Source organism: Sus scrofa, chromosome 11, assembly GCF_054392235.1.
Source record: "Sus scrofa isolate SSC_HxYL_T2T_F1_AM1 chromosome 11, Sscrofa_HxYL_maternal_Yorkshire_Landrace_v2.0, whole genome shotgun sequence".
NCBI lineage: Eukaryota > Metazoa > Chordata > Mammalia > Artiodactyla > Suidae > Sus > Sus scrofa.
In genome coordinates, this window is record NC_139393.1 from 21,732,500 (window position 1) to 21,753,329 (window position 20,830).

The 20,830-nt window shown below is 41.9% G+C and overlaps 2 protein-coding genes across 25 annotated transcripts in view; both read left to right on the plus strand.

The window, feature by feature from the left end:
- Positions 1-18,768, plus strand: part of CPB2 (carboxypeptidase B2) — a 59,155-nt gene extending 40,387 nt beyond the window's left edge. For both annotated transcript variants that reach the window (XM_001929146.5, XM_084981797.1), the window contains 4 exons: positions 1,697-1,790; positions 9,833-10,035; positions 14,129-14,216; positions 18,422-18,768. In XM_001929146.5, coding sequence (XP_001929181.1) covers positions 1,697-1,790; positions 9,833-10,035; positions 14,129-14,216; positions 18,422-18,606 — 570 coding nt within the window. In that variant the 3' untranslated portion in view covers positions 18,607-18,768. The remainder of the gene's footprint in view (positions 1-1,696; positions 1,791-9,832; positions 10,036-14,128; positions 14,217-18,421) is intronic.
- A 630-nt stretch (positions 18,769-19,398) lies between these two features.
- Positions 19,399-20,830, plus strand: part of ZC3H13 (zinc finger CCCH-type containing 13) — an 88,776-nt gene continuing 87,344 nt past the window's right edge. For all 23 annotated transcript variants that reach the window (XM_084981769.1, XM_084981772.1, XM_084981770.1 and 20 more), the window contains exon 1: positions 19,399-19,719. The gene's annotated coding sequence lies outside the window, so the exon portion shown is untranslated. The remainder of the gene's footprint in view (positions 19,720-20,830) is intronic.

The window sequence follows — 20,830 nt, forward strand, 5'->3', positions numbered from 1 at the left end:
TCGTTAACCACTGAGGCACGACGGGAACTCCCCCCCTATAGCTTTTAAATGAAAGTGTGGAGGGAGTTCCCATCGTGGCTCAGAGGTAATGAACATGACTAGTATCCATGAAGATGCGGGTTCCATCCCTGGCCTTGCTCAGTGGGTTAAGGATCCAGCGTTGCTGTGAGATACGGTGTAGGTCGTAGATACATCTTTGATTCATCCCCTAGCATGGGAACTTCCATATGCCATGCAGTCCTTAAAAAAAAAAAAAAAAAAAAGACAAAAAAATCAGAGTGTTGAATTCAATCTAAAGAAAGCATTGAAACTCATGATTCAACAATTTTGTATTATAATCATCACACTTGCTAAAAGACTTAAGATTATTAAGTATTAATAATTAAGATTACCACCACCAAAGAAAGGATAATTACATGACACGAGAGAGGTGCTAATGATCCCTACAAATGGCAATCATATTGCAATATATAAATGTATCAAATCAACATGTCTAATACCTTAAATTTACACAATGTTGTATGTCAAATACATTTTAATTTAAAAAATAACTCAGGAGTCCCTGTCGTGGCTCAGTGGTTGATGAATCCATCTAGGAACCAACCATGAGGTTGAAGGTTCGATCCCTAGCGTCGCTTAGTGGGTTAAGGATCCGGTGTTGCCGTGAGCTGTGGTGTAGGTGGCAGATGTGGCTTGGATCTGGCGTCGCTGTTTCTCTGGCATAGGCTGGCGTCTACAAGACCCTTAGCCTGAGAACCTCCATATGCCACGGGTGAAGCCCTAGAATAGACAAAAAAAAAAAAAAAAAAACCAACAAAAAAACAAAAAAACAACTCATGAATCATAATTTTAATTTGAGTTGAAACAGGTTATTTTACTTGTATTAGAAGGAACTTAAAATGACAATGCATAAATTAATTTAAACAAGACCAAACAGGAAGGCCAATAAACAGCCTAGCAAAACTAAATTTTTATGGGTCAAAACTCATCACATACCACTGTTTCTTTTTTTTTTTTTTTTTGTCTTTTCAGGGCCACACCCTTGGCATATGGAGGTTCCCAGGTAGGGGTCGAATCGGAGCTGTAGCCACTGGCCTACGCCACAGCCACAGCAACGCCAGATCCAAGCCGCGTCTGCGACCTACACTGCAGCTCACCACGAAGCTGGATCTAGGCCAGGGATCGAACCTGCAACCTCATGGTTCCTAGTTGGATTAGTTTCTGCTGGGCCAGGACAGGGACTCCATATATCACCACTTCATTTGATTCAAATTAAAATAGTTTGAGTGAGCCCAGCTGAGACCCCTGGATAGAACAGAGGCTGTGCAAGAAGGGCTGTGAAGACAGTGGCTGGATGAAGTGATGGCGGTTGCAGGAGAGGAACACAGCACTATCCACTTAGGCTTTAAAAGTCCTGTCCTGGAGTTCCTGTTGTGGTTCAGTGGGTTAAGAACCTGACATAGTGTCCGTGAGGATGCAGCTTCGATCCCTGGTCTTGCTCCGTGGGTTAAGGGTCCTACGTTGCTGTGGCTGTGGTGTAGGCTGGCAGCTGCAACTCCTATTCAACCCCTAGTCCAGGAACTTCCATAGGCCACAGCTTGGCCTTAGGAGAAAAAAAACAAAAAAAACTCAAAACTCCTGTCCTTCCTGAACTGCACACATGGCTGCCCTGGTTATCTGTGCTTTGTTTCTGTAGAATCGGATGTGGAGGAAGAACCGTTCTTTTCATGAAAATAATCCTTGCATTGGAACAGACCTGAACAGGAACTTTGCCTCCAAACACTGGTGTGGTAGGTTGTTTTATTTCTAGCAATTGTGTTTAAAAGGTGATCTGTATTCATAAATGCCCACTAAGTCACACTAATTAGAGGGGAAGCCTCTCTGAATTAGGAAATGCAATGCTGTGAAAGTTGACCAAAATCAGCAAATCACCTTTACCCTGTCCTCTCTACCATATCCACATCTTTATTTTTTTTAATTTTTATTTAAAAAATTTTGTTTCAGGTTATTAAAACAATTTTTTTAAATTTTTTTTGCTTTTTAGGGCCATACCTGCAGCACATGGAAGTTCCCAGGCTAGGGGTCGAATTACAGCTGCAGCTGCCGGCCCACACCACAGCCACAACAACACAGGGTCTGAGCCACATCTGTGACGTACACCCCAGCTCATGGCAACACTGAATCCCCAACCCACAGAGGGAGGCCAGGGATCGAACCCGCATCCTCCTGGATACTAGTTGGATTCATCTCTGCTGCACCACAATGGGAACTCATGTTTCTTTGTTAAAACTAAAGTGTAGTTTATTTACAATGTTGTGCCAATTTCTGCTGTACAGCAAAGTGACTCATATATATATACATATATATATGTATGTATATATATATGTACAGTCTTTTTTATATAATATTTTCTATCATGGTCCATCTCAGGAGACTGAGTATAGTTCCATGTGCTATATACAGTAGAATCTTATTGTCAATCCACTCTAAATGTAATTGTTTGCATCTGCTAACCCCAAACTCCCAGTCCATTCCTCTTCCTCCCCACCTCTCGCCTTGGCAACCACAGATTTTTCTCTATGTCCATGAGTCTCTTTCTGTTCTATAGATAGGCTCATTTGTGCCATATCTTAGATTCCACATGTAAGTGATATCACATGGTATTTGTCTTTCTCTTTCTGCCTTACTTAGTATGATAATCTCTACTTGCATCCATGTTGCTGCAAATGGCATTATTTTGTTCTTTTTCATGGCCGAGTGGTATTCCACTGTGTATATGTACCACAGCTTCTTAATCCATTCATCTGTAGATGGACCTTTAGATTGTTTCCATGTCTTGGCTATTGTAAATAGGGCTGCTATGCATGTGTCTTTTTCAATTGTAGTTTTGTCTGGATATATATCCAGGAGTCGAATTGCTGGATCACATCGTAGTTCGATATTTCGCTTTCTGAGGTACCTCCAGACTGTTTTCCATAGTGGTTGTACCCATGTCTGCATCTTTAAAAAGAAGGGAGTTGGACCACTTCTTTAAGGTTCCTTCTTACCTTCCAAATTCTAAAATTCTATTTCTCTAAAATCATAAGGAGGCGACTACTGGATTTCCTATTTTCATAAACACCATTCATTATGAAGACAGGGCTTGGGTGGGTACCTCTTATTTTCTCTTGCTTAGGAAGATGTTTACTGTTATAGTGATTCAAAACATTTTGTTTTGTGTTCGCTATTCACTTTCTTTCATGAATATCATAAAGAGAAACATGTCTAGCACAGTAGGATTTCCTTGTCCCTTGATTCTCAATGAACATTCACGAATGCTGTCTTCTCTCAGAAAGGCAAGTGCTAGTTCACCTCCTCTGCACCCCTCCACTATGTTTCATGGTTAATGCATTTAAGAAACAACCACAGAGCAATACGAAACTTAGCCATGAACTTGACTTTTTTTTTTAGGCCACACCCATGGCATATGGAAGTTCCCAGGCTAGGGGTCAGATAGGCGCTGCAGCTGCCGGCCTATGCCACAGCCACAGCAGTGCCAGATCTGAGCTGTGTCTGTGACCTATATTGCAGCTCATGGCAATGCTGGATCCTTTAACCCACTGAGTGGGGCCAGGGATCGAACCCGCATCCTCATGGATACTAGTTGGGTTTGTTATCACTGAGCCACAGTGGGAACTCTAGCAATGAATTTGAATCATCTATATTTTTGGAGGTAGGAGCATGTGTCTCTATGGGGACTACAAGGCAGCAAAGCTGTTGAAACCACAGAAACATCCTCTTCTTCCCACTCGTGTACCATACACAATTCTAGGTACATAATCTTTCATATTTCCTCTAAAAAAAGAAGCAAAAATTCCTGATTTTGTACATTTTATCATTATCCCAGCGTAGATACCAAAACTTCACAATAGAGTACTTACCTTATTTCTTTATTTCTTCCTCCATCCAGATGAGAAACACCATGAGGGCAGAGACCATTGTTCACTCCCTGGTACCCTGCCTAGCCCATGGGGGGTTTCAGAAAATTGTTCAAATGAATACATGCATGAAATTAGTTGCTCTAAGAAAGGGACAATGTAGTAAGTAAACAGAGGAAAGAACATCGACCTTGACTTAGTGGTTTCTCTGTAAGAGTGATCATTAAGATTATCCAATAAGGAGTTCTCCTTGCGGCGCAGTGGTTAACGAATCCGACTAAGAACCATGAGGTTGCAGGTTCGATCCCTGGCCTTGTTCAGTGGGTTAAGGATCCGGCGTTGCCGTGAGCTGTGGTGTAGGTTGCATACGCGGCTCGGATCCCGCGTTGCTGTGGCTCTGGCGTAGGCCGGCGGCTACAGCTCCGATTCGACCCCTAGCCTGGGAACCTCAATAAGCCACGGGAGTGGCCCTAGAAAAGGCAAAAGGACAAAAAATAAAATTAAAAAAAATTTAAAAAGACTATCCAATAAAAGGACCCATCAGGGCGCAAAGACTGCCATAGCAGTGATAACGGGGAAGGGAGTCAGAGAAGCAGCAATTCGTGTAAAATATCTCTGAATAAATAGCGCTGACAGTTGCTAAGTGCCGAACAGTTTATATATTTCATTCCTTCAGTTTCATTATCTACGTATCATGGATGAAGAAACCCAGACTTTAAAAGGTTGAGTCACTTTCTCAGGAGCACAGAGCTAGGAGATGGCAGAGCTGGGATATAAAGCCAGGCTGACTGACTCTAGACTGGTTGAAATTCTTCTGTGTCTGACAGTCACTCTTCGATTCTGTGTTCCCTTTTGCAACTTCTTTTATCTGCAAGCCGTCTTGGTGCTCTATTTTATTTATTGTTTTTTATGGTGAAACTAGAGTTACCTCCAAATTTGAATAGCCAAGCAGTCAAACCAGATTCTGTGATTGCCATCAAGAAATATCTCAGGCCTGGAATGGGCCTGCTGCTGTATTATTACATATCACAAGAGGTAAAAACAGAAACAGAAGCAGCAAGCATATAGGTAAGAGGGAGTTTCAAATAAAACAAAAAGTAATGGTAAGGAACTCCTTTTTTTTTTTTTTTTTTTTTTGGCCAAGTGCCCCAGCATCTCTTCAGTACTGTGTGAGCAAGATGGTGAGAAAGAATTAAATCCTAGCTCTTCCCGTGCCTTCAACTAGAAGGTGCCTTTGTGATACTCTGTAAATGATAAAGAAGAACACCTCACTTGTTAACAGGAAGTGGTAGGAGTTCCCACTACGGTGCATTGGGTTAAGGGTCTGGTGCTGTCTCTGAGGCAGTGCAGGTTCGATCCCTGGCTTGGCGATGGACTAGGGATGGGATGTCTTAGTCTTTGAGGGCTGCCAAGACAAAATACCACAGGCTGGATGGCTCAAATAAGAGAAATTTATTTCTTGCTGTTCTGGAGGCTATAAGCTCAAGATCAAAGTGTCAGCAGCACGGATTTCTCCTGAGGCCTCTCTCCTTGGCTTGCAGATGGCCACCTTCTTGCAGTGGCTTCACATGGTCTTTTCTCTGTGTGCAAATGTCCCTGGTGTCTCTTCTTAGAAGGACACCAGCCTATAGATCAGGGCCTTACCTTCGTGGCCTTGTTAAACCTTAATAACCTCCTTAGAGGCCCTGTCTCCAAAAATAGCGCATTGTGAGTTAGGCTTCAAACCTATGACTCTGGGGAGGGGGGATAGAATTCAGTCCATAACAGGAGGTGTTTGTGAGAGCCTCTGGTCTCAAACTTCCTAAAACAGCTCCACTCATTTTCTAAAAATTTTTTTTCTTTTTTTTTTTTTTTTTTTTTTGCCTTTTCTAGGGCCACACCCGGGGCATATGGAGGTTCCCAGGCTAGGGGTCCAATTGGAGCTGCAGCCGCCGGCCTACACCAGAGCCACAGCAATGTGGGATCCAAACTGCATCTGAGACCTACATTGCAGCTCACAGCAATGCCAGATCCTCGACCCAGTGAGCAAGGCCAGGGCTCGAACCCGCATCCTCATGGATACTATTCAGATTCATTTCTACTGCACCACAATGGGAACTCCACATTTTAACCATTTTTAAGTATAGTTCAGTGACCTTGTGCAACCATCGCCAACATCCATTCCTCAGACTTTTCAGCATCCCAGACAGAAATTCTGTACCCACTAAGCAATATCTTCTCATTCACCACTGATACAAGCCCCTGGAAACATCTACCGTTGTCTCTATGAATTTTCCTCTTCTGTTTTTTTGATTGCACACCTATATAGCAAAGAATGGTTAGGTGTGGAGGGATCTGGAAGACCAAGCATCTTTTGGTACAGAAAGCACTTAGGCTGAGAGCAATTGAAGTCACTTACCCAGATTAACATTAAGCCTCTTTAATGGCAAAACAGTACCTCAAACCCAAACCTCCTGACTGCATGGCTCTTTCCACCAAAAGACTGAAATCTCTAGAAAGACGGTCCCAAAATCAGCATCTGAGGCTACACTGTCTGTTACAGTAACCACCAGCCCCATGTGGTCATTGAGCACTTGAAAGGTGGCTTGTCCCAGCTGAGATGTACCATGAGAGCAAAATACAACCCAGACTTCAAAGACTTCATATGAAAATGTAATAAAACATCTCACAAATAATTTGCATACTGATTGCATTTGAAATAATATTTTGTATATATTGGATTAGATAAAAGGATTCAAAGAGAACTGAGCTATCAAAAACGGTTTGTCCAATAACATTGTCGATTGCAAATGAACACAAATACTTGGAAAGGCGTTGGATGTTTAGCACCACATTTTCTTGGGGGTGGGGGGAGTGTTTAACAAACATGAGGGTTGTTTCTGTTGCAAATAAAAGGGGGAAAACAGAGCAAGCTTAAGGAATAAAGGCAGACTCTGTAAAGATGATGGAGCAGGTGTTGGAACCCAAGGACCCAAGGACTGGGATGCAGCCAGACCTCAGAAACCGACTTGAACTGGGCCCGGAGCCCTGTAGGGGGCTCCGTGGGTCCTTTCTGTGCCCATCTCATCTCTGCAGCACACACTGGCTGTCTTTGCATCCCAATCCACATGAGGATGATGAAGATGACAATGACAATAAGCCACAGTTACGGAACGCTTAGTGTATGCCAGGCACTGGGCAAAGCGTATAGATGGAGTGAAACTTCAGTAACTCCTCATTTGATCTATAATTTATCCACTTAGCAGATAAGGAAATTGAGGGATAGATCGGTTTAAAAAAATCAAGATTGACTTGCCACCTACAGCATGCAAAATAGTGCCAATCTTTCTCACCTACTTTAGAAGATTGATTGAAATACGAGAGAGTGATGGACAGCTTCAATGCCAAAATGGAAGACTAGAACTTACCTTTTAAAATCACTGTTGAGGCCTAACAATTAGTAGTGCCTTACACGTAATGAGTAAATGGTATTTTTATTTTTATTTTATTTTTTTACATTTTTATTTATTTGCCTATTAGGGCCACACACGCAGCATATGGAAGTTCCCAGGCTACGAGTCAAATTGGAGCTACAGCTGCCATCCTAAGTCACAGCTACAGCAACACGGGATCTGAGCCATGTCTGCGACCTATACCACAGCTCATAGCAATGCTGGATCCCTGACCCACTGAGCAAGGCCGGGGATCAAACCCACGTCCTCATGGATACTAGTCGAATTCATTTTTGCTGTGTCACAACGGGAGCTCCAGCATTTTTAGAAATAAAACACATATATTTGAAATGAAAAATTTCCAACATATCCAACATGTCAGATGCCCATCTTATACCACAAGTTGTTTTTATTATGTAAAGCACCTGTTGAATGAACAGAATTTGGTTGCTTCAGGAAGCCAGGGAGCATACGGACAATTCAGACTTCCTGTGGGCTACAAAATTTTTGTTGATGTCACATAGAATGGGGATTCCAAATAGTCCTTATATGGGAAAGCTATAAGTGGTGTCCAATTTAAAAGCCTCACCTTTCATTACCATTATTCATTCCTATAAAGGACTAATTTGGATCACATCAACCTTTGACTCATAGATTAAAAAAACGACCCAACCCATATAGCTATTATTGGCAAAGTCAAGACGGAAATCAAGTGATATAGCCTCTTACAGTAAAGAATGGTTAACCACCTACAAAGCCCAATTTGCATTTCCTGCAATAACAGCACTTACTTTATAGGTTTGCTGTGAGGATTAAATGAGATATTGCATATAAATCTTAGCAGGGTTCCTGACATACAGCAGGTGCTCTTTGGATGTCAGCTGGTGGTGTTATTGCTGTTCTCTTTGTTCAAGAGAGCAGCTGGATTGAAATTAGAATCTGCATCTTCATTTCAAATTTTCAATGGAGGAGTTCTGATTGGCAGAAAACAAGCGAAGGACCCCATTGGCAGCTAATAAACTGTTTGCAGCAGAAAAACATCTTTTGGGTCAAAAGTGGCTCCCTGGAGCTCCAGCCTTGTGAATTAGATGCAGAAAAGAGAAGGATTGGGCATCAGGTCACCATGTGAAGCAATGTTTACTCTAATTTCTCAAAGAAATGAACAGGTGTTGGGAGTTCCTGTTGTGGCTCATGAGGATGTGGGTTCAATCCCTGGCCTCATTCAGTAGGTTAAGGATCTGGTGTTGTTACAAGATGCAGCATAGGTCACAGATGTGGCTCAGATCTGACGTTGCTGTGGCTGTGGTGTAGGCTGGCAGCTGCAGCTCTGATTTGACCCCTAACCTGGGAACTTCCATATGCCCCAGGTGCAGCCCTAAAAAGAAAAAAAGGAAAAAAAAAAAAGAAAAAAATGAAAAAGTGCTATTCTGACATAAAGTATCACCATCTCATTTTATTTACTAAACCACTTAAGCAAGTTACAAGTAGCACTGAGAGCAGACTTGCTATTCTGAGTTCCCAAATGAGACTTTTCTTTTACGGGGTATATTAATTAGGGGGTTTTGTTTTAAAAAAATTTTTTTTTTTTTTTGTATTTTTAGGGCCATATCCATGCATGTGGAGGTTCCCGGGCTAGGGACTGAATCGGAGCTGCAGCTGCCGACCTACACCACAGCCACAGCTATGCCAGATCCAAGCTGGGTCTGTGAACTACACCACAGCTCATGGCAACACTGGATCCTTAACCCACTGATCGAGGCCAGGGATTGAACTGGCAACGTCATGGATACTAGTCGAGTTTGTTACCACTGAACAATGACAGGAACTCCTTAATTAGGGATTTTTAAACTACATATACCAGAAAAAACCAAACTTACAATGATTAAAGAAAATGGGGTTTATTTTTCCCACATAACCACAAGTTTGGAGGCAGGGCTAACATCTCAGCCACTTTCTTGAGGCTGCGAGATGGCTGCCCTCAGGTAGCAACTCTTAGATTATTTGCTGGGGGCATATAAATATCTGAATTCAAAATAAATATTTAGTAGACATCAGAAATATGTTCTTTGTTGAGCTCGAGCAAGTTCATTTATCTAAAAACGTGACGTCATAGGTACATTGTCAATACATTTGGGGGGAGATCACAAGTTATAATAGGGTGTGGAGTTCCTGTCGTGGCTCAGCGGTAATGAACCCGATTAGCATCCATGAGGATGTGGGTTCAATCCCTGGTCTTGCTCAGTGGGTTAAGGATCTGGCGTTGCTGAGAGCTCGGTGTAGGTTGCAGATGTGGCTCAGATCCCGCGTTGCGGTGGCTGTGGTGTAGGCTGGTAGCTGTAGCTCTGATTAGACGCCTAGCCTGGGAACCTCCATGTGCCGTGGGTGTGGCCCTAAAAAGAAAAAAAAACAAAACCAAAACCAAAAAGCACGTTACAATAGGGTGTGTATCTCCTCATAATTCTGCCCCATCCGTTGTCACTACAGAGGAAGGTGCCTCAAGTTTCTCGTGCTCAGAAACCTACTGTGGACCTTACCCAGAGTCGGAACCAGAAGTGAAGGCGGTGGCCGATTTCCTGAGAAGAAACATCAACCACATCAAAGCTTACATCAGCATGCACTCGTACTCCCAGAAGATCGTGTTTCCATATTCCTATAGCAGAAGCAAAACCAAAGACCACGAGGAACTGGTAAGTGCTGCTTAATTAATTTTCCCACTAGCATTTCAGAAATAAAAGCATGCTTCGTTCAAGAGTCAAAAACTGTGCGGGGAAATGTTCTCCTCTAGAGGACAAAGGGGTAGACGCTTTGCATCTTGAGTCACCCTGAGTCCAGGTTTCCGGAGGGCTTATAAAGTATTGAGCCTTCCTTCGAGGACATGCACTTCAGTCCAGCAGATGAGCTCTCTAGGAAAATGGCAAACAAGCTCCTTGAACGTCCGGAGAGAACCATTCCACCTTGACCTGATCTACACACGAATCCATATGGAAAGGGCAAGGACGAGCGTCTCTGGTTGTTGGTGGTGACTAGCTTTCTACAACTGCCTGCCACCCATCACGTCCTAGCACCACACTTACTGATTTAACATAAGCATTGGGAATTGTTTCTCCACTGACCTCTTTAACTTGCAGGGCTTCGGTCCTAGGAAAAGCAACTGCAGGGGTTCTCCTGTTTCATAGCTGGTTAAGAATCTGGCATTGTCACTGCAGATGGCTCGGGACACTGATGTGATATAGGTTCAATTCCCCTGGCCTGGGAAATTCTACCTTGCACACGGCCAAACAAATAAGAAAACAAAAGTAACCCCAATTTCAGCATTGAGGCAAGACCCTCCCTTCTTTTGGGGAACGTGGTGGATGATACAGGGCATTCAAAGGGGCCTCACACAGCTGGCTACCCCCTCACCCCTTTTTGGTCCCAGATGTTCTGTGCTTGGGCTGATGGCAGAGGATGCAAGCGTGCTTGATGAATTCCAACTCGGCTTACAAACCCTCATCCCAGATGTCCTCCAGACAAAAAGCTATAGTATATGGCAATAATCCAGTTCTTCCCCAAGGTCTGATCTTTATGTAGTGGTTTGTTTCTTATTGACTTATTTTGTCCTGATTTTCTTAACAGAATAAGCTAGAGCCACATTAGGAACAAGCAATTCCTGAGGACAAATAAAAAGTTATCTGCAGTGTCTGAAAATTACCTCTTTAGAACAGATACATACATATATGTATACGTATATTTTTGCTATTAGGGCTGCACCTGCCGCATATGGAAGTTCCCAGGCTTGGGGTCGAATCGGAGCTACAGCTACACAGCCATGGCAATGCCAGATCTGAGGCGTGTCTTCGATCTACACCACAGCTCACGGCAACGCCGGATCCTTACCCCGCTGAGCGAGGCCAGGGATCGAACCCGCATCCTCTTGAATTCTTGTTGGGTTTGTTAACCACTGGGCCACGAAGGGAACTTCCAGATACATATTTGATACTTGTGATTCCTGTTTCTTCTCAAGGGAAGACTTTTAAGGAAAGCTCCTTTATGGGTGTAATCTTTGAAAAAGTGAGAGGATATTGATCATGATCTAGAACTAGAATTTGTCTGATTTTAACTTATTTTATGGTTACTATCATCACAAATGTTTGCTGAGACTTATTATGTGTAAAACACTGTATTTGATGAACACTGAAGGAAGCATTAGGTAGGACCCCACCGTTTAGGAGAACATGACATGGTTAGGGAGCTCCGCCAGTAGCAAATATTACAAAAAGCTGTGGAGTTTCCGTTGTGGTTCAGTGGTAACACATCCAGCTAGGAACCATGAGGGCATGGGTTCGATCTCTGGTCTCGCTTAGTGGGTTGAGGATCTGACATTGCCATGAGCTGTAGTGTAGTTTGCATATGTGGCTCCGATTTGACTCCTAGCTCAGGAGGTTCAATATGCCACAGGTGCAGCTCTAAAAAAACCCAAAAACCAAAAACCAAAAGCCAAAAACCAAATAGCTGTACTCTAAGGCAGAGTAACTGCTAAATCAGTGGCACAGATGGTAGAACTCCCTTCTGACTCGGATAACTAGAGGTGTTTCTGTCTCATTCAGAAGGAAACAGAGAAGCCAGGGGATAAAGTCCTTATCCGGAGGACTTATAATCCATTAAGGTGTGATGTATTGTAAAGAAAAAGGAATGATAAAGTACTAATAAAATCAAGGAACAGGTGCAGTTTCAGCCAGGCATTGAAAGGTGGGATTGCTATAGGTGGACAGAGAAGGGAGGTCTTTCCAGGAGCTGGGAACACAGGAAGTGGTTCAGGGGGGTGTAGGGGTAAAGAAAATAGAAGTCGATTCCTCAAACAGTAGATGAGGTCAGCTTATTTGAATGTCAAATAAATTTGCATTTTATGCTGTAGATAATGGGGCTCCATCAACTTTTGTTTTTTGCTCCATCAACCTGCAGCACATGGAAGTTCCCAGGCTAGAGGTCAAATGGGAGCTGTGACTGAGGCCTACGCCACAGCCCCCGCAAGGCCGGATCCAAACGGCTTCTGCAACCTATGCTCAGCTGGTGGCAATGCCAGATCCTTAACCCAATGATCGAGGCCAGGGATCGAACCTGCATCCTCATGGACACTGTGTCAAGTTCTTAACCTGCTGAGCCACAATGGGAATTCTAAAACCTTTTTTTTATGGCCTCCTCCATGGTATATGGATGTTCCTGGGTTAGGGATTGACTCTGAGCCACAGCTGAGACCTGTGCCGCAGGTTCGGCTACACTGGATCCTTTAACCCACTGGCCCGGGCTGGGAATCGAACCCGAGCCTCCACAGTGACCCGAGCCACTGCAGTCAGATTCTTAACCCACTGTGCCATTGTGGGAGCTCCCATTAAAATTTGTTTTGAGCAGAGAAATGGGGCAGCATAATATGAAGCGATAGTCCTTGGGTCAGTCAACAGAGGGACAGTGAATACCATACTGCACAAGCTAGACACAAATAGAGTGGAACAGAGGACCTGGTCACCGTCCTGCGACACACTAGGGACATAAACTTTTTTATTTGATGAGTGTTTGGGAGTTATTAGACATTTTACACCAAAAGGAAATAGAGTCTGAGAAGAATGAAGAGGTATGTACAGTGTTGAGAGAAGCTGGGCTTAAAGTTTGGAGCTCATTTTGTCCAGGCCTGGGATAACCCCAAGTTGTTTGCCTTTGAAATATAGTTATACTTTGTTTTATAGCCTAACTTTGTTTTATGGTATAACCAAGTCAATCCCTGGCCCAGGAACTTCCGTATGCCTTGGGTGCAGCCACAAAAAAAAAAAAAAAAAAAAGAAAGAAAGAAAGAAAGAAAAATTTGGAGCTCTTGTCATGGTTCAGGGGAAACCAATCTGACTAGTATCCATAAGGACACAGGTTCGATCCCTGGCCTCGCTCAGTGGGTTAAGGATCTGGTGTTGCTGTGAGCTGTGGTGTAGGTCACAGACTTGGCATGGATCCTGAGTTCCTGTGCCTGTGACAAAGGCTGACAGCTGTAGGTCCAATTAGAACCCTAGCCTGTGAACCTCTATATGCTGCGGGCAGGGCCCTAAAAAGACCAAAAGAAAAAAAATTTTTAAAGGAGTTCTCTGGTGGTCTAGCAGGTTAAGGATTCAGCACTGTCACTGTGGCTCAGGTCACTGCTGTGGTGCAAGCCTGACCCCTGGCCTCGCAGCTTTTTGCATGCCTGGGGTGTAGGGAAAAAAAAAACAAACAAACCCAAAAGTTTAACTTGTTCTTCTCAATTTACCTCTTGGATAAAAGCAGATTTTTCATATATATCATCTCCCTACAGCTTTATTGAGATGTAATTGACTTATAACATTTTGTGAGTTTAAGGTGTACAGAGTGATGATTGGATACGCATACAGGTTGTGAAATGACTACCGCAATAAAGTTAATTAACACATCGTCGATCACCTCACAAAATTACACGTTTCTCTTTTGTGGTAGGAATGTTTAAGATTTATTCTCGTAGCAACTTTCAATTGAATACACAGTATCGTGAACTATAGGCAGGCGCCAGGCGGTGTTTTCGATGCTCAGAACTTATTCCTCTTATACCTGGATGTCTGTATCCTTTGACCAGAATCTCCTCATTCTCCCTGCCCTCCCAGCCCCTGGCCACAACCATTCTCCTCTCTATTTCTTCCTATATACAGTTTGATTCAATTAATATATGATTGGTTTTTGAAAGTAACTTCTACCTGTCCTGTTTGCAAGCTGCACATTAACTGATATTCCATATCCTATTGATTTCAGTCCCTGTTGGCCAGTGAAGCAGTCCATGCCATTGAGAAAACCAGTAAACATATCAGATACACGCATGGCAGTGGTTCAGAAAGTTTATGTAAGTATTTATTCTTCAGATCTTGGAGAACTGTGAGGTACTAAAGAAATCTGTGTGGATTTAATATTTCTAAGCGGACTCTTTAAACAAGGTCATGTGTAACACAATTGCATTATAACCCTTAGAAATGGAAGCATAGGAGTTCCCATTGTGACTCAGCAGTAACGAACCCAACTAGTGTCCATGAAGATGCAGGTTCGATCCCTAGCCCGGATCAGTGGGTTAAAGATCCAGCATTGCTGTGAACTGCTTTGTAGGTTGCAGACGTGGCTTGGATCTGGCATTGCTGTGGCTGTGGCTTAGTCCAGCAGCTGTAGCTCTGATTCGACCCCTAGCCTGGGAACTTTCATATGCTGTGGGTGTGGCCCTAAGAAGAAAAAAAAAAAAAAAAAAAGAAATGGAAGCATAACTGTGACCGTCCTGAACAAGGTTATAGTAACACAGAAATATACTAAAAAGAAACCTAAGCGATACTTAAAAAATTATGTCCGTTGCTATAGAGTCAGGATTGTAGAGTTGATATCAAAGAGAGCAGAAAAGGTCATAAAAGGTCAAAAGAATGTTTAAGATGCCCAGGGCCGCCATGGTAAGTTGTGCAGGTTGAACATGATACAAATCTAGGAATACCATTTACATTTCATGGTTTTTCTGTCCAAGAGTATAGCTCATCGCACACTGTGGTTAAATGCCTTTTGTTTCTGTCACACTGATGTATGTGGCAAACTCTTAACAAATATTTTATTTTAAATGGTATTGGAATATAGTTGGCTTACAAAGTTGTGTTGATTTCAGGCATACAACAAAGTAAATCAATTATGTATATACATAACAAGTATTTTAAGTTAATTTCTGCTGGAAGGTATTTGCGGAAGGACTTCTTTGTATCTATAGGGGGATAACGGATAATTTTGCTCTTTTTGAAACTGGAGGGGGAGATGGGAGAAGAAGAACAGAAAATAAGCCTCTAACTAGGTGTCAGCAAACCATAACCCACAGACCAAATCCAGCCCCCTGCTTGCTTTTGTGTAGCCTGGGTTAAGCTAAGAATAGTTTTTCCAGTTCTTAAATTGTTGAAGAACATCAAAAGAAAAATACAATTTTGTGATATGTGAAAAGTATATGATTCAAATTTCGATGTCTGCAAATAAAGATTTATTGAAACACAGCCACACCCATTCCCTTGCCTATTGTCTGCATGGCTCTCGTGACAGTAGAGTTGTTTGTGACATAGACTAGGTGGCCTTCAAAGCCTAAAATATTTACCATCCGGTCTTTTACAGAAAAAGTCGGCCAAGATCTGATGTAAACAATTAAATAATAAACTTTAGTTTCATCCGATTGATAAATGAGGAAAATAGAATAGGCTATGGGTTTGAGAATGACGACCAGAGAGAGGGGCTACTTAGCTCAAATGGCCTGGGAAGGTTTTTCAGGTAGTTACCCACCTGGTAAATGGCTTTGAAATAACATACTCAGTGCCCCGGAGTTTCCTTTAACAGGTATGCTCTACAGGGGGATAAAAACACATTCATATTAATAATCACATCTTTATTATTTTCAGCAAATTCCTAGAGTCCCAGATGCTCTATTAGTCATAAGTCCAGAATCTTGCTCTTCCTTCTCAATGGCCCCAAATTATCTCAGGACAAACTGGGGCCAGATTGGTCCACACGGTGTCTGTTTCTCTTAGTGTCACTGGTCTGTTGCTGCCTTTGCGGATCCAGGTCCTTGCTCTGGGTCACAACTTCCTTTCTAAATTTCGAGCTTTTTGATTCCCATCCTCTTCTCTACTTTTGTTCTCAAAGCAGGACCATAGTGCCTCAGGGCTGGAGGAAATTATATAACAATTTCCTGTTTTGACGAAATCATTCCATCTCCACTCATGCATTCATTAAGTATAAATCTCATGGTGTGTGTGTGTGTGTGTGTGTGTGTGTGTGTAAGTAAGTATAGAAAAATAGCTGGAAGAATAAATGCCTCATAATAATAATAGCTAGCAGAAAAATTCACCGAACGAATAGCTAATCCTCTGTTGATGGATATATTTTTTCTTTTTTTTCTTATCAAGTAGTCTTAATTGTAATCAATTGTTATTTCCCCAATACATTTTTTTTCTACTGTACAGCATGGTGATCCAGTTACACATAACCCATATACATTCTTTTTTCTCACATTATCATGCTCCATCATAAGTGACCATTGATGGATATTTTCAATACTTCAGTATAAACAATGCTTCAATAAATACCTCTGTAATTAATTCAAGTATAGATATTAAAAAGAGGAAGAATGATCACTGCATAGTATACAGAAAACTGTAGAACATCAACCAAAAATATTAGTAACAAAGAGTTGAGTAAGATGGCTTCCTACGAACTGAACATAATACAAATATGTAATTTTCTTATATATCAAAAATAATCAGGAAGAAAGTGGAATGGAAAAAAGATCCTAGCACCCCCCCACTATACAGGTATACCACATACGGACTTGTACATATAGATACATACATACATGAATACATTCTTCGTTAAACATATATGTGTGTACACAGACAGAAATCCATTTGATCTCTGAAAAACCTAGAAAATTTTACTGGTGTACCTAAAAGAAGACAAATAAAAGGAGAAACCTGCTATGTTTTTGAATGGGAAAGCAATACCAAAAAAGTGTGCCAGTCATTCTAAAGTTTATATATTTCTTGCAACAATTAAATGACTTTGAACTTTAGTAGAAAGAATACATTTGGTAGAAGAGCTTGTAAAATTCTGAAAAATACGACTAATAAGAGAGAATTTGCTCCAACCAAGTATTAAAACACATTATAAACACACACACACACAACCTCTGCCATAAACCAGGTTGAAAGCTAACTTACAAAAAAAAAAAAAAAAAAAAGCGGAGTTCCTGTTGTGGCTCAGTGGGTTAAGAACCCAACCCAACATGGTGTCTGTGAGGATTCAGGTTTGATCCTTGGCCTTACTCAGAGGGTTGAGAATCCAGTGTTGCCATAGGTGTGGCATAGGTTGGTTGCAGATGTGCCTTGGATCTGGTGTTGCTGTGGCTGTGGTGTAGGCCAGCAGCTGAAGCTCCAATTTGACCCCCAACCTGGGAATTTCCATATGCTGTAGTTACAGCTGTAAAAAGAAAAAAAATGCCACATATTACACAGGGCTAATAACACTAATATTGCTTTTATAAACAGTCTATAAAACAAATTGAGAAGAAAATTAGCCAAGACAATTGATAAAAACTATAAAAATGGACAATAAATATACCAAAAAAATAGTCAACCCACTAATAATTAAACATAAAGTCAGATAATGTGATATTGCCAGAAATGCATAATTCCTATGGATGGCAATGGAAGGAGAAGAGAGCTATTCATACCCTGCTAATGGAGGCATATATTAGTTCAATTCTTTTGAAAGCTATTTGGCAACATGTTGCACAATTGTAAAAAGTAATAATACCCTTAGACCATCAAATCTTCAAGGAAAGAACATTCTAAAGAAATACTTATGTATAAACAAGGATGTTCATTGTAAAGTTATTTGTATTAATTAGAAAAACTAAGCCTAAGTAATTATTAAACTGAATTACATCCAGCTTTATTGTGCAATGCTATATCATTACAAATGATAAGGCATAGAGCTCCCATTGTGGCTCAGCTGGCTAAGGACCCAACATTGTATCTGTGAGGATGTGGCTTTGATTCCTGGCCACTCAGTGGGTTAAGATCTGGTGTTGCCTGCAAGCTGCATAGGTCGCAGATGTGGCTTGGGTCCTGGGAGTGCAGATGCAGCTCCCACATCACCCCTGGACAGAGAACTTCCATATGTAGCAGTTGCGGCTGTAAATAGAAAAAACAAATAAGGTAGGTTTGAACTCAATACGTAAAACTGGTTAGGACAGATTACTACACAGCTTGTATAGAATGATCTTTTTATGTAGAAAAAAATGTTATGCACTTTAGACTAGAATATAAATGGTGTTTATCACTCCTTGGTATGGTTATATGGGTAATTTTTATTTTCTTCCTTAATCCTTTTATTTCAATATCTATATTCTCCCAGAAACTTCTATTATTTACTAATTAGAAACTAGCAAGGCTATTTTCATTTTTAGCCAAAAAAAAAAAAATCCATCTAGTTAGTTAACTTGAAACAACTATTTCAAAAAGTAATTTCTTTTTCTTTTTGCAGATCTAGCTCCTGGAGGTTCGGATGACTGGATCTATGACTTGGGCATCAAATATTCGTTTACAATTGAACTTCGAGATACAGGCAGATTTGGATTCTTGCTGCCAGCGCGTTTCATCAAACCCACTTGTAGAGAAGCTTTCGCTGCTGTCTCTAAAATAGCTTGGCATGTCATCAGAAATGTTTAATGCCCTTGATTTTTTTCCCCTTCGGTTCCCAGAGTGAAATTTACTGATTCCAGCAAGATCAAATCATTGTACCAGTTTCTTTTTATCAGTAGTTTTGATAAAAGGTTTTCCTATTACTTAGTTTTGTCAAAGAAAAAAATAAATGCTACCTTAAAATTGTCAGACAATTTTTTTTTAATGTGTGAGAGGCTAGATACTGATTTTTTCCTTGATTCGCGACTTCGACTAGCCATCTGAAGCAATTTTAATAACTAGATTCATACAGATAAATGCATCATAAACAAGAAAAGTTGTCAGAAGTACATTAAAGATTTCTGCACGCGTCTTTAAAAACACAACCGTGCCATTCCGTTTGTTCCACAGAAATAGGCCAAGGCTGAGAAAGCAGAGTGTGAAAAACACGACGAAAACCACCTGCTGCTCCAGTTGAGCGGGTCAATAAAAACGTTGTTGAGCAAATGAATGGCTGCAGTCACTTTCGACAACAAATGTGGCATTTTGCACATTTACAACAGACGTTTATTGTAAAAACTTATGTGATAAAAGGAGAAAAGCCTTTCTGTTAAATTCACTTTTAATTGAGAGCTTTGGTTCTCCTGGGTTCCCGGTTTCTTCTCCAGGAATTCCGCGTAAAGCACAGATTTGTTAATTTCGACCTCCTGCCTGTGAGCAGAGTTTATGCCGGGGGGCGTGTCCACGGAGGGGCGGTGCCTATGCGCTGACGCCTAATCCGGCGGCCGGAAGCTGCCTAGGTCTGTAGAGGAACAGGGCAAACCATTGACTTCCGGCGTCATTTTGAGGCGATACGCCTGGCGGCCTGATAGTGTTTTCCTTGTCTTTTCTTACTCTCCAGTCTCCCGTCCTTCCTTTTTTCTTCCGTCCCAGGCTCATTTGACCCTGGCGAGGCGGCAGGCGGGTTCTGCTTCCCAGCCGTCCTGGGAGTCCCTCGCTAGCCGAGGACGGGTTCCTGGGAGCCGCGCGCGCACTTCTTTCTCCTCGTCGTCGTCTTCCCAGGGCCAGGCGCGGGGACAGAGAGTCGCCTCCCCCGCTCCTCGGAGCGGTGGCGGCCGTGCTGCCTCCGGATTGCGCTTGCGAAAGGACCTCGAGGAGGAGGTAAGCTTGAATTTTGCGAATTGGTGTGGGTACCGGGGGAACGGCGTTGGGCGGGCCCGGGGTAGGGAGGCCTGGCTTGCCCTCCATCCCTGCTGGGGTCACGCCGGGATTTTGAGCTCTCCTTGAGCCACCCACCTTTAACTCCCAGTACTCATGCCTGCTTTCTCGCCCTCGTTCTGATTTTGGCGAGTTTGCTTAAGGGGGCAAGTGGATTCAGACTGTAGGCTTTGCAGGGTCACTACCTTTTGATGTGAGACGGGAATTCGCGCGCGGCATTCGCATTTGAATGCGATGGAAGGGTCCCAGAATTTGGTCGTAGATTTAGAAGCTCCCTCTTTAGCATTCCAGACGTATTAGGGAAAGGTATTCCTTTTGGTTGTATTTGGTCCTGCTTATTTCCCGGCAGTGATAACTGAACGATATAGATCCTCGGAGTTGAGTGCTACTTTATAGTCACAGTCTCTAGGTAGTTACTTTTGGCAACAGTCTGTCAAACTGGAGAATGTGGACTGAAAGATGATCTGATATTTGGCGCTATCGTTTTCTAATTAGGTTAAAATAATTTACGTGGCTGGAAAATTATTCAGAGTTGATATTACGTAAATGATATCGGTAGGATATTGTTTGTGGAGCGTAGTGTCAAGCCCTTCGGTCATATTTGGAGATTTTTAGATAATTTGGACTACTTTGAAAATTATGGGCGTACACAATCTCTTTACTTTTTTAATATTTTTTATTTTGAAGAAACAGTTTAAAAAGTTTGGAAAAGTCTTCACACCTCAAATTTTCAGTTTCCCCGAAAATACTGTGGTAAATCCAAACGCTTAAACAATGCAATCCATACGTATGGTGCCGATTTTGGGAATCTAATTCTGCAGTATTTGAAATTATTCGTTTAAGTACCTAAGTTTTATGGGCATATCTCTAGGTTTTCGAATAATTTCCAATTTAATGAAATATTTAGATCATACTAGGACAATTTCAAAAAGAGACCATGAATGTAGATATAGGTTTGTAGCAATTTGTGTCTGTGAAAACAGTTGTATGATGAAACTAAGACTTAACTGTGGGGAATGGGAGGATCTAGTTTTATCAAATACATGCCCTTTCC